The sequence below is a fragment of the Maylandia zebra genome, linkage group LG15 (assembly GCF_041146795.1).
Source record: "Maylandia zebra isolate NMK-2024a linkage group LG15, Mzebra_GT3a, whole genome shotgun sequence".
NCBI classification, from domain to species: domain Eukaryota; kingdom Metazoa; phylum Chordata; class Actinopteri; order Cichliformes; family Cichlidae; genus Maylandia; species Maylandia zebra.
In genome coordinates, this window is record NC_135181.1 from 33938734 (window position 1) to 33951355 (window position 12622).

At 43.5% G+C, this 12622-nt stretch overlaps 1 protein-coding gene across 5 annotated transcripts in view; it reads right to left on the reverse strand.

Annotated features, from left to right (window-relative positions):
- Positions 1-6656, reverse strand: part of mcm9 (minichromosome maintenance 9 homologous recombination repair factor) — a 32293-nt gene extending 25637 nt beyond the window's left edge. Inside the window, exons 1-4 of one of the 5 annotated variants that reach the window (XM_004564746.2) lie at positions 6533-6656; positions 5640-5829; positions 3469-3634; positions 1074-1180 (exon numbers count right to left, since the gene is read on the reverse strand). In XM_004564746.2, the coding sequence (XP_004564803.2) occupies positions 1074-1180; positions 3469-3634; positions 5640-5810 (444 nt within the window). In that variant the 5' untranslated portion in view covers positions 5811-5829; positions 6533-6656. Of the gene's footprint in view, positions 1-1073; positions 1181-1339; positions 1592-3468; positions 3635-4111; positions 4293-5639; positions 5830-6532 lie in introns of those variants that run through there. The other 4 variants (XM_004564747.2, XM_014409311.2, XM_076874308.1 and 1 more) reach the window with 4 other exon arrangements.
- Between the last annotated feature and the right edge of the window lie 5966 nt (positions 6657-12622).

Below are 12622 nucleotides of genomic sequence, written 5' to 3' on the forward strand. Positions count from 1 at the left end.
CTCCTAGCCCCCCCGCTCCAGCAGGCCGCAGAGAACGGGGGTGTTCTCAATCACCTGATCATGCCTTCCCCATTTCAGTAGGATGCCGGGACCTGACGGGAGGACAGCTGGGAAGTTGTACAAACCAAAAAGTGTGCTGTATGTATAATATCAATCGACTTGCAATGCTGTGTGCTTCGGGTCTTTTTGTCACAATGATGCCGAAACCCAGTCATGGGATGATGGACCACAACCTATTCGGCTGGTGGAAGTGCTGGCGAAGATGGTGGTGGAGCTAGCCGCTATGCATCAGTAGCAGGCTGCAGTGCATCATCTGCAGAGCAGCACCTGATGGTTCATCTAACCCTTTTCCCCTCTACAGACACCATCCTCCACTCACCGGGAGCCGCTGGGGCAGGAGTGTTGAGTGCGGGGGGGGGGCCAGGACACGTCTGCTGGGAGCGCCCACAGACGTGTGAGATAGATGTTCCATTTTGCTGGCCCTCCAACACCCTCCTTCGGTCTAAGAGGTACGTACAGCATAACGGTAAGGTGCGAAGGGGGTACATGCCAGTCTATGGTGGATATGGGTTGCACGCACACCCTGGTCTACCAAATCCTTGGTGGACACTGACCCCCTGTTAGGGCAGTGTGTGGGGATGCATTCACAACCAGTAATGATGTGTAGTGTCTGCATTGCACTAAGCGGTGACGTGGGGTCATCGAACACTGACTCTGGCCTGGAGGAGACGGCAGGGCCTTCTTGTGATGCCTCATCAGCTAAAGAAATTCCCTCCATGGAAGACTTCCCACTAAAGCAGTCTTATGATGACACTATATGCTAGGTCTTTGACCAAGTGATAAAAAAATGATGGTCACATGTTGCACCCTGACCTACCCAAAAAAGACGGGTTGTATCAACTGGGTCCTTTCACAAATATTTAATTCAAATATTGACACGATGTGTGGGCGTCTAAATCTCTACTCCACTATTAACTGGTGGCTTATATGTATACTGCTCATGTTTTTTGCAGTGTTGGAAGCAGCATTCCATTTAATTGAATAGCACATGTACATATATGAAATGCTGTTACCTTGGCAATACTGGTACGTATTACAGTACCAGTTACAGACAAAAAGTGTCCTACATCTCTAGTCCTAGGAATTGTATCTCTTGTCAGCTCTGGGCACACTGGCAGACCTGGACACAGGAGAAAAAAAAAAGTTATGTGAAGTGACTCAAACAAGCAACAGTGAAGAGCAGCAACGCTCGAAAACCCTCAAATGTGGCTGTATTACAACAATTCTGCAAAGATGAGTGGGCCAAAATTCATCTACAGTGGTGTAAAAGACTCATTACCAGTCGACACAAATGCCTGATTGTAGTTGTTGTTGCTAAGGGGGGTGACCCCGAAACGGTCACAGTAGATGGCTGTTTCCCTGAGCCTGGTTCCACAGACAAGGGGCCTGAAAGCTGAAGGCTCTAACTCCCATACTGCTTTTAAACTGGACATGAAACGCTACAAGTATAAAGGGTAATTTACACCCTGGAGCACTGCACTGAAAAACTGATACTGATGTAACACTGTCTGTGAAGCTGGATTTAAGAGAGAAATGCTGATAGAACATGTTTAGTGCCATCTTGTGTCAGTACAAAACATGACGTGACCAGCTTGGTTGGTTGTGGTCAATAGACTTTAGTCTAACATTACTTTATGTTAGCTAACTAGTGACAGAGCTGATAACTCAGGTGGCTCCTTATTTTTAGTCTTATTTTCTACTAAGAGGGGGTCAATTTTGTACTACCATTGGCTGTAGCAATGAGTTTTATCTTAGGAAACCAAGGATCTACTGTCCACTTTCACTGCTTGTCTCTTAAGCAGTCAATAGTTCTTTGTTGTTTGGCTAGCTGCACTAAAATGGGAGAATATAGCTGTTAGCCGTAATGTTCAGATTTATAAAACTAGGTACACCATATAGGAGATGCAAAAACTAAGTGCAAGCACATAAACACTAGCTCAGGCGTCTCCAACTCCAGTCCTCGAGAGATACTGGCTGGCAGCTTTTATATGCATCCTTGTTCCGACACACCTGAATCAAATGAATGGCTCGTTACCAGGCCTTTACCAAACTTGATGGCATGCTGAAGAGGTAATTCAGCCATTTGATTGATTCAGCTGTGTTGGAGTAGGGATGCATCTAAAAGCTGCAGACAGTAGCTCTCAAGGACTGGAGTTGGACACCCCTGCATTAGATATATACATAATTCCAGTTTTGGTTATTTGGACAGCTTTACTGATATAACTGTGGGGACTTGGACTTAGAGCTTAAGGCAACAACTAACGTACAGCTGCACGCTGAAATCTGGGAACTAAGGTTAAAAACATTTTGAGTGTCATTCTCTAATATATTTTTCTTTGTGACGGCATAACCATGTTTCCAATAGTTGGAATTCTGTTTCCAAGTTGGGATTCTGTGTAAAATTTTGATCTCTGCCAAGAAGGTTATATTTTCAGTACCATTTGCTCCATGTGTGCCTCTGTGAATACAACAGCTCAAAAGGTTTTGAATGAATTCGAATAAAAGTTTGCAGGAGTACAGAGTGGGGTCATTGCGTTAAAATGTAGCTTGCATTTACCAGCGTCTTCAAGGTCAATTATTAGTCGAAAAAGTAATGTGCCGAATAAAGATTTGAAATAACTGACTTCTCCTTCACAGTCAAACTGATCTAAATGTCAAAGTGATAATAAGCCTATATTGGACTCTCAGATTCTTACTGCCACTGTTTGCATTGACAACATAAACTATTAGAAAATGATATTTGGGGATTCAAGGTCAAATAGGGTCAAACTGGCAATATTTAGAAAATCATATGAGAATTCTAAATATCACATTATAGTTTTCAACCAAATACATCACATTTGACCTCACCTTTACATTTCAGAAACAAAAGGAACATATACAAACTAAAATTGGAAGTTAATACTCCCCAGAGAGATTGAGCTACCAAGGCAGAGGTTTGTACTCAGAGTGCTTCTTGTTTTTAATATAACATTAACATGAAATATTTTATATTAATATAAACTTTAATTTGATTTGAATGCACCTGCTAAACTATCAAACTGGGAAATTGTATTGTTATCTTTATTAAAATGTACACATCTGATTAAGCACTCAAACTCTTTATGCAGACAAAGAAAGGCAACTATTCCTAGTTAATTAAAATAACAGTTTATCCAGTTAAATATTTTAAAAATCAGACTGATATAAAGGCTTTTTCTTAGCTTCCTGAAAAATACAATAACAAACTTGGTCACCATCTTTAAAAAAAAAAAAACTGCTTTTGAAACTATGTGCTGCTTTCGTAGAGAGTGACCGGATCTATAGCATAGATTTATAACTCAGTTTATTTAGGCTTGACAGCATTTTGGTTGACATAGACACACAATCCAAATTGAGAGCTGTAACTAGTATAACTGCATGACTAACCTGTGATGCGAGCATGAAGAGTGTGGACCAATCTCTGGTCTTGTTTTCTTTGCCCTTCATTATGTTTGAGTGAGCCGTCGTCTGTTACCGCTTTGGCTTTTCTGTTTAATACTTTATCAAATATAGCCAGGATATCAGTGGGATATGCATTGAAATAGTCCCCAATCTGTGGGAAGACAGTACAATAACCATGACATTAGTGCAAATCCACATTAAATAATGAAGTGTAAGTACGTCAAAATAATAAATGAGTGTTTGGATAAGAAATACTTAGAGGCTAAATATTCAAGAAAGAAAAACAATGTTTCAAAATGAACTGCTCACTGGATTCCAATTTAGAAAATTCCTTTTTAATAGTTTAACTGCATCTGTTAAAAATATATAAATAAACATTTTAAGAAAATTTTTCTTAAAATGCAAAAATTAAAAAAACCCAAGTACAGACATGTCAGCTAAGCCATAAAATAAGATACTTTTTGTCTTTTTACCAGATGGAGCATCATTGTTGAGAAACAAATCTGATCATGTGGGCCTGATCATTTTGTTAACATATTACTGTTCGTTCTATTAAAGACGAAAGGATGAGATCGCAGGTACGAGTGGCGTAAATGAGATTTCTCTGAGGGTTGGATGGATCCTTTACCGATACGGTGAGGAGTTCAGTCATTGGGGAGGGGCTCAGAGTACAGCCACTGCTCCTCCACATTAAAAGGAGCCACATGAGGCAGTTGCCTCCTGGGTAAGCTGTTCCAGCTGGACATGTCCTACCAGAGGAAGGTAGGACAGGGAGAGGGAGGTTTGGGCTTCCCTGTTTGGCCTGCTGACTTCAAATAAGCAGAAGAAAATGAATAGATGATTTATCGTTTTGTTACTCAAGCTGTCTGCCCTAATCTTAGTATATCACGTTTGCAATTTATTTTAATAATCTGGTGCCAAAAAGCAGCACTCCCCGCCACCCCAAAATAAGTTTTTTGTTTTTTTTTTTTAAACTATGCTATCAATTTTCAATTGATTGCAATATCCTCTAACTATACATAGTAAAATATCTTTGTATAGTCAATTGAAAATTAATTAATTTTAACATATTTAATTTCACTTTGGTCCACTGTAAAACCATATCTCCTTTATTAAGATATGGGATAGTAGCATTTAATGTTTAAATTTATCCAGTTTAAACAGCAATATAATAATTAACTAATAAGTAACCACTCTGTGCCCTAAGTCCCAAAAGGATTAATCTCTTGTCTCATGTTCGACGGTGTTCCTAGGGATGATTTTTGTGTATAAAAAGATTAATGAACTGAAGAAGACCCCTTTTATATGAGCGTTCACAGAGGCTAACCCAGAAAGCCCGGCTTAACAGAAAAAAAAGTATCCCCACCGTCAATATACCCTAACTAAGACAAATAAAACTTTGATGTGAAACATTTAAAAGTGACAAATATGCAGAAAAGGAAGAAATCAGGAAGCAAATAGTTTTTCCACATGCCATTTGTTGATGGCATGATGAACTATACTCACAAATAGTGTTTTCTGGCAGTGTTCCTAAGCACATGGTGACAGTGCAGGGCCACCTGATGGCCTAAAGATCACAAGCTTCCAGACTTGTCACACAAAGACTTCTCCTGCTCCTCAGAATTATTTGATATTATGTACTGTATTATAAGGAGATATAAAAAGTCTATATTCCATAATTTGTAGACATAGTGTTTGGCGGATGAATGGTGAAACCCTGCCCATGTTTATTTCTGAGAAACATTAGCTCTCCAAGCTCTTTTCAAACCTAATCATGTTACTGACCTGTTGCCAATGAATCAAATTAGTTGCAAAATGTTTCTATGATTGCTTCACTTTAGTATCATTTACTTTTCCAGCCTTTTTTTCTACAGTTCCCAACTTAAAATGTTAAATTTGGTCAGTTTAAACATTTGATATGTTTTTGAGGTGCTTTTGTGAATAAATGTGGGTTTGAGATTTAGAAATCATTGCCTTCTGTGTTATTTAAACTTTACACTCCAATGCCCATCATTTTAGGAACCGGGATTATAATAATACTATTCTGAGTTTAACCATGACACATGACTTTTTTTTTCTTTTTTTAAACAGACATACAAATCTCAAGGAGCTTACTTTATCTATATCCCAAACACAGAAACCTGTGTTAACATTACCTCCATATTGGCCTCAAACAATGTCATGGCATTAACCACTAGAGGGCGATGAGTGTCTTCATTATCTTCAGTCTCTTCAATAAGTTGAAGAATGTCATTGTGATGATGATCTGTCAGATAGGTTTCAAACACCCGATCAATCAGTGCCTCCTGTTCCGGGCTTATCAACATGATGCAACAATTTGAATCCCTGCAAGAACATAAACAATGAAACTGACGTTTATAAAGACTAATGTTACAAACACGTTGTGTGCTGGTCTTAAACATCATTTTAAATATTCCATATCCATGTGCATTCACAGTTAAAGATCTCTCTTTATGCGTGCTCAGCAGTCAAACAAAGATGTTAAGCTGCTGGCTAGCTGCACACAAAAGACATGGAATACAAACGTGGACAGGTCTATTGGCAGCAGAGTGGCCCACTCTCAATATTAATATTAATATTAAAAACCCGTAACGTTAGAAAATATGATTAGGTTAAACACATAATTGCAACACAGCTATTGCACATTTAAAGAAGCCGTGTGGGAGAGAGGAAACAAATAAAATTCAAATGCAATACTGCTCTATTAGAAGTTATCACCTTTGTTCTAACTGCCTAAAACTGCGCGACAAAGCAACAAATAATGTTCCCATGTCTTCCCGGTGCTCATCAGGCAAAGACAGAGATTTTAACTATAGACACTCCTACTGTCTACCCGAGAGTTACAAAAGGCACTTCTTTGTAATTGGATTAGTACACGTCAGTCACATTGATTTCAAACAAAAATACCACTTTACATGTCATCTATTAGCGTAAACACCCTGCATACTAAAAGTTGTATAACAAGTTTCTCCCGCTGATAATTACGTTCATATCCAGTCTCGCTGTAATAATGTAAAGGCTCACATACCGTTTGTCAGACACACGAACATTTTCTAATAAGAAACCCACTTGTACAGCCACAGCGACTTGTGCTGCGCGGGCTTACAGCTGTCTTCTTCTACGTCTAAACTGGCTTCTGCTTCTTCTTCTTCTTGTTTGTAAACGGTTGGCAAACAACAAAAGAGTTTGTCATTGCCGCCAACTGGTATGGAGTGTGTATCGGCACATTCTCATGCAGGAGCTTGGAACGGTGTGTATGGAGGGCTACAAGTGCCAAAAGGATATAAATAAATAATTACACAGTTAATTTAATATTTCATTTATTAATAATGAAGGTAGAAAATAATAATTCATTAAATATTGATTTATTTCATTTGAAACATTAAATAAATGTGTTTATTTGTAATTTCCATAAAATATTGACATATTTAGTTCAAACATTTTGACACTCCTGGCGCTGATGCAGTGTTCATGAATTTCAACCTTGCTCATCAAAGTAACAAGGCGGGGTCAATGCCGATTTGTTTAGTGGGCATTTCTCAATACCCAAAGCTCATTTGGACTTAATGGAACCCAGACTGTCAGTAATCTTTTAAAATACTACTGTTTTTGTGTCAGCAAATACACTTCTGATATTTTTTTTCTAGGCAACAATTTTGTGATGTAAACTTCAACCATCTGGGCAATCAGTCGAAATGAACCCTATATGCAAAAGTGCTTTGATATTTTCGGAGATGTTGTTCCCGATGTTTCTTCCCACTAGTCTAACAGCCAGCTTTATGGTTGGAGCAGACAACACCCAGGTCCCTGCACACAAACCCTTGCTGACCCTCACCTCTTGAAGACTAAACAGGGATTACAAGGAACTCAGAAACATAGACTGCTAATGAACCTTAAATCGTGATCATAATGCATAACAATCACAAAAACACAAGAAACTCAAAATGCTGCGACCAAGACAAAGAACCATGAGAAAGTGTGCAACATATTGAGAGATGTTCTGCTTGTTCCTAAATTAAAATCAGAATAAGAATAACCTTATGTGTTAGGTTTGTATTTTACTTTTTCATAATCTACCCCCAAGTCAAAAACATACAAAAAAGTACACTTTACATAGAAGTTATAATGTATTATATACATAATTGTACCCGTCCAGTGGTTAATTTCATAACCACGTGGCAGCAGGGATTTCACAGCACAAGCCTAACCCCAAGACTCTCTAATTCCCTCCCTGGTCACCCCTACATCACAGCCTAATGTGAGTAAGAATGATCAGAGTGCTAAAACAGAGCTTTTCTTTATTTCCTCATAATAAAGCATTTTTATTCAGAAACAAAGATAAATCAAAATAAGTTTGATCAATATATAAATGAGAAATTTAGGTTGAGTAGTGAAAATGATTGTCTGTGAAAACTAATATCTAAGCAATGAGTTTATCATACACATAATCCTAAATTAGAGAAATAATGTTAACTGTTACACAGAGCCTGGTGTAGCCCCATTTTTCTTGTGGTAAAGAAAGATGGGTTTTGTTAGGATTAAATAAAGCTGTTTTTAATTATTTTTATACATTGCTATGTGCTCATTAAAGAGTTGGCACTCCATGAAATGAGGGTCAAAAGCTTAATTCAGCTCTATGACTGAATTGAATTATCATGACTGTCATGTAGAAGTGCAGAGGGTTTTGCAAAACATTGTCACAGACAGCCAGGGGCCAGCACGAGAGGTTCGGATCCAAAAGCAGACACCATGAGCTCAGCTGCATTTTACACAAGTGATTTATTAAAGGGTGACAGTGAAAAACAAAACACCCTAATCCTCAGTGAACTAACCTAGTTCAGTTCAATTCAATACTTTATTGTCCCGCCAGGGGAAATTACACTCAACAAAAATATAAACGCAACACCTTTGTTACTGCTCCCATTCCCCATGGGATGGACGTAGAGACCTAAAATTCATTCCAGATACACAATATAACCATCCTTCCCAAACAGTGGTCACAAATCAGTCCAAATGTGTGGTAGTGGGCACATCTGCTATATTGAGATAATCCATCCCACCTCACAGGTGTGCCACATCAGGATGCTGATCTGACATCATGAGTAGTGCACAGGTGTACCTCAGACTGCCCACAACAAAAGGCCACCCTGGAATGTGCAGTTTTGTCTCACAGCAAAATGCCACAGATGCCACAAGCAATGAGGGAGCGTGCAATTGGCATGCTGACAGCAGGAATGTCAACCAGATCTGTCGCCCGTGCATTGAATCTTCATTTCTCAACCATAAGCCGTCTCCACAGGCGTTTCAGAGAATATGGCAGCACATCCAACCGGCCTCACAACCGCAGACCTCGTGTAACCACACCAGCCCAGGACCTCCACATCCAGCAGGTTCACCTCCAAGATCGTCTGAGACCAGCCACCCAGACAGCTGCTGGAACAATTGGTTTGCACAACCAAACAATTTCTGCACAAACTGTCAGAAACCGTCTCAGGGACGCTCAACTGCATGCCCGTTGTCCTCATCGGGGTCTTGACCTGACTCCAGCTCGTCGCCGTAACAGACTTGTGTGGGCAAATGCTCACATTCGATGGCGTCTGGCACGTTGGAGAGGTGTGCGTGTCACGGCGACGGATGGCCGGTACTGAATAGGACTCAGGTGCAGAAACCCAGAGCGGAGACAGTAGATGATTTAATAGTTTATTACGGTTAAGTGCAAGGGGAACAAAAAAAAGGGAAACGTGGCAAAGACAGAAAATGACGAGACGTGGAGCCTTGGTGTGGCGTGCCCAGGGGAACGTGGCTAGGGCGAGGGAACGAGGCCTGAGAAGTGGAACGGAGCTGAGTGGGGAACAGTCACACTGAGGGGAGAGGATATAGAAGTTAGGCAGGTAGTGAAGGCAGCTCAGAAGTGGCCAGTATAAGAGCAGCAATTCTTACTTGCAGTTAGGGACCTGGAGTGTTTGAGAGGGGGATGATGAAGATCCAGGGGAGGCTGAGTGGCGTGGAAAGGCTGACCTGAGATCCGGGGCTCCAGATGGAGTGTGATGGCAGGAGGGCAGGCAGGTGAGGCACAGAGGGATTTCCAAAATGATCACTAGGTATTCCAAGTCCGGAGGTGGAGTGAGCCAGGGTGGGTACAGCAACTGTAGCACAAAAGAGTCTTTGTTAGTAAGATGAATCACAGCGAGAATTTGAAACACAAGACCTGTTACCAACATGGGTTGATGACGAACTGGCAGTGAGTGAACATCGATGTGTGGTTTAAATCCCTCTGGCTTGATAGCCTGCAATAGGCTCCAGGTGTGCAGGAGCTGGAGTTGGCCCTGCCCAGGGGCGGATCCCAGGTCAGTTCAGGAGCCTAATGGAAACTCCAGCCACCCACCGTAGACCATGACAGTACCCCCCCCTCAAGGGACGCCACCCGGCGGCCGACCGGTCCCCAGCCCGCGACGTGACCTGAAAAAATCAGAGACAAGAGCAGGATCAAGGATAAACGAGCGAGGAACCCAGGCACGTTCCTCAGGCCCATACCCCTCCCAGTCCACCAAAAACTGGCGACCCCGACCACGGCGACGGACGTCAACGATCCGCTGAACCGTATAGGCCGGATGACCATCGATGAGCCGGGCGGGCGGAGGGGGGTCGGAAGGCGGGCACAGCACGCTGGACAGCACAGGCCTGACTTGGGAAACATGAAAAACCGGGTGAATCCGCAGACTGGGAGGAAGCTCGAGCTTCACAGCAGAGGGCGAGATGACCGAGTGGATGACATACGGCCCAATAAACCGAGGAGCCAGCTTGCGGGAGGAAACTTTAAGGGGAACATCCTTAGCCGACAGCCACACCTTCTGCCCTGGAGCGTACCGAGGAGCTGGCGACCGTAGACGATCTGCATAGCGGCAGTGGCGGGCAGCAGCTTTCTTCAGTGCCTCCTGGGTCCGAGTCCAGACGCGGCGGCAGCGCTGGAGATGGTGCTGGACGGAAGGCACAGCCAAATCAGCCTCTTCCTCAGGGAAGAGGGGAGGCTGATAGCCCAGGGACGCTTCAAATGGAGAGAGACCAGTGGATGCGGAAACATGAGAATTGTGCGCATACTCCACCCATGGGAGATGTGCTGACCAGGTAGCCGGGTTATGGGAAACCATGCAGCGGAGCATGGACTCCAGCTCTTGGTTGAGCCTCTCAGTCTGCCCGTTGGTTTGAGGGTGGTAACCAGAACTGAGGTTGGCTCGAGCACCCAGGGCAGAGCAGAAAGATTTCCAAACCTGGGATGTAAACTGAGGTCCCCTGTCAGAAGTGACCTCGGCAGGAATCCCGTGGAGTTTGAAGACGTGGTCAACCATCAGTCTTGCAGTTTCCGTGGCAGTGGGTAGTTTCTCCAGGGCAACGAAGTGAGCTGCTTTTGAAAACCTGTCGATCACAGAGAGTATCACTGTTTTACCTGCTGACCTAGGCAGTCCAGTGACAAAGTCCAGGGAAACGTGGGACCAAGGACGAGAAGGTACGGCTAGAGGTTGCAGAAGACCGGATGGTCGCTGATTTCGGGTCTTGTTCCTGGCGCACACGTCACAGGCAGAGACGTAGTCCCGCACATCATGTTCCAGAGTTGCCCACCAGAAGTGACGACGTAGTAGTGCGATGGTGCGGCCGATTCCAGGATGGCAGGAAAACCGGGAGGTATGAGCCCACTTAATTACAGCCGAACGGGTTGCTGTGGGAACGAAGCGGCGGCCCGGAGGACCTGTGCCAGGGTCTGGTTCATCCAGTAAAGCACGCTGGATGGATTCCTCTATGTCCCAGGATAAAAACGCTACGCGGCAGGAGGCAGGAAGCACAGGAGCTGGTTCGGTGGGTTCAGCGTCTGGGTCGTAAAGACGAGACAGGGCATCAGCCTTGGCGTTCTTGGAACCTGGACGGAAAGAGATGGCAAACTTGAAGCGATCAAAGAACAGAGACCAACGGGCCTGGCGGGCGTTTAGACGCTTAGCTGTTTTGAGGTAAGTAAGGTTTTTATGATCTGTGAAGATGGTGAATGGGTGTTCAGCTCCTTCCAATAGGTGACGCCACTCTTCCAGGGCTAACTTAATAGCCAGCAACTCTCTGTCTCCTACATCATAGTTGCGTTCAGCTGACGAGAGTCGACGTGAAAAAAAGGCACATGGGTGTAACTTGGCCTTGGAACCTGAATGCTGTGAAAGGACCGCTCCGACGCCGACGTCGGACGCGTCTACCTCTAGAACAAATGGCTTGGAGTGATCTGGGTGACACAATACTGGAGCTGAAGTAAATAGGCGCTTGAGCCTACTGAATGCTACCTCAGCTTCAGGTGTCCAGATGAACTGTCTTTTGGTGGATGTGAGTGTAGTGAGAGGAGTGGCTACCTGGCTGTAGTTGCGAATAAACCTCCGGTAGAAATTGGCAAAGCCGAGGAAACGTTGTAAGTGCTTGCGTGACGTGGGCGTGGGCCACTCTAGGATCGTGCGGATCTTGGCTGGATCAGTCTTCACCTGCCCTCCTGCGAGTATATAGCCAAGAAAAGTGACAGATTGTGCATGAAACTCACATTTCTCGGCTTTGACGTAAAGTCGGTTTTCCAGGAGGCGTTGGAGGACTGCTCGGACGTGGACATGGTGTTCCTGGGGGGTCTTGGAGAAAATGAGTATGTCATCAAGATAAACAAAGACAAACTGGTTCAGGAAATCACGGAGCACGTCGTTGACCAGGTTCTGAAAGACAGCGGGGGCATTGGTTAACCCAAACGGCATGACCAAATACTCAAAATGACCTAGGGGCGTATTAAAAGCCGTTTTCCATTCGTCCCCCTCCCTGATGCGGACAAGGTGGTAGGCATTGCGGAGATCCAGTTTGGTGAATACGGTGACTTCATGGAGGGGTTCGAAGGCTGAGCTGATAAGGGGTAAAGGATATTTGTTTTTAATGGTGATGTCGTTTAACCCTCTGTAGTCTATGCATGGACGGAGTGATTTATCCTTCTTTTCCACAAAAAAGAAGCCGGCGGCCACTGGAGAGGAGGATGGGCGGATGATACCTGCAGCTAATGACTCGTGGATGTACTTTTCCATGGACTCTCTTTCTGGTCTGGAGATGTTGAATA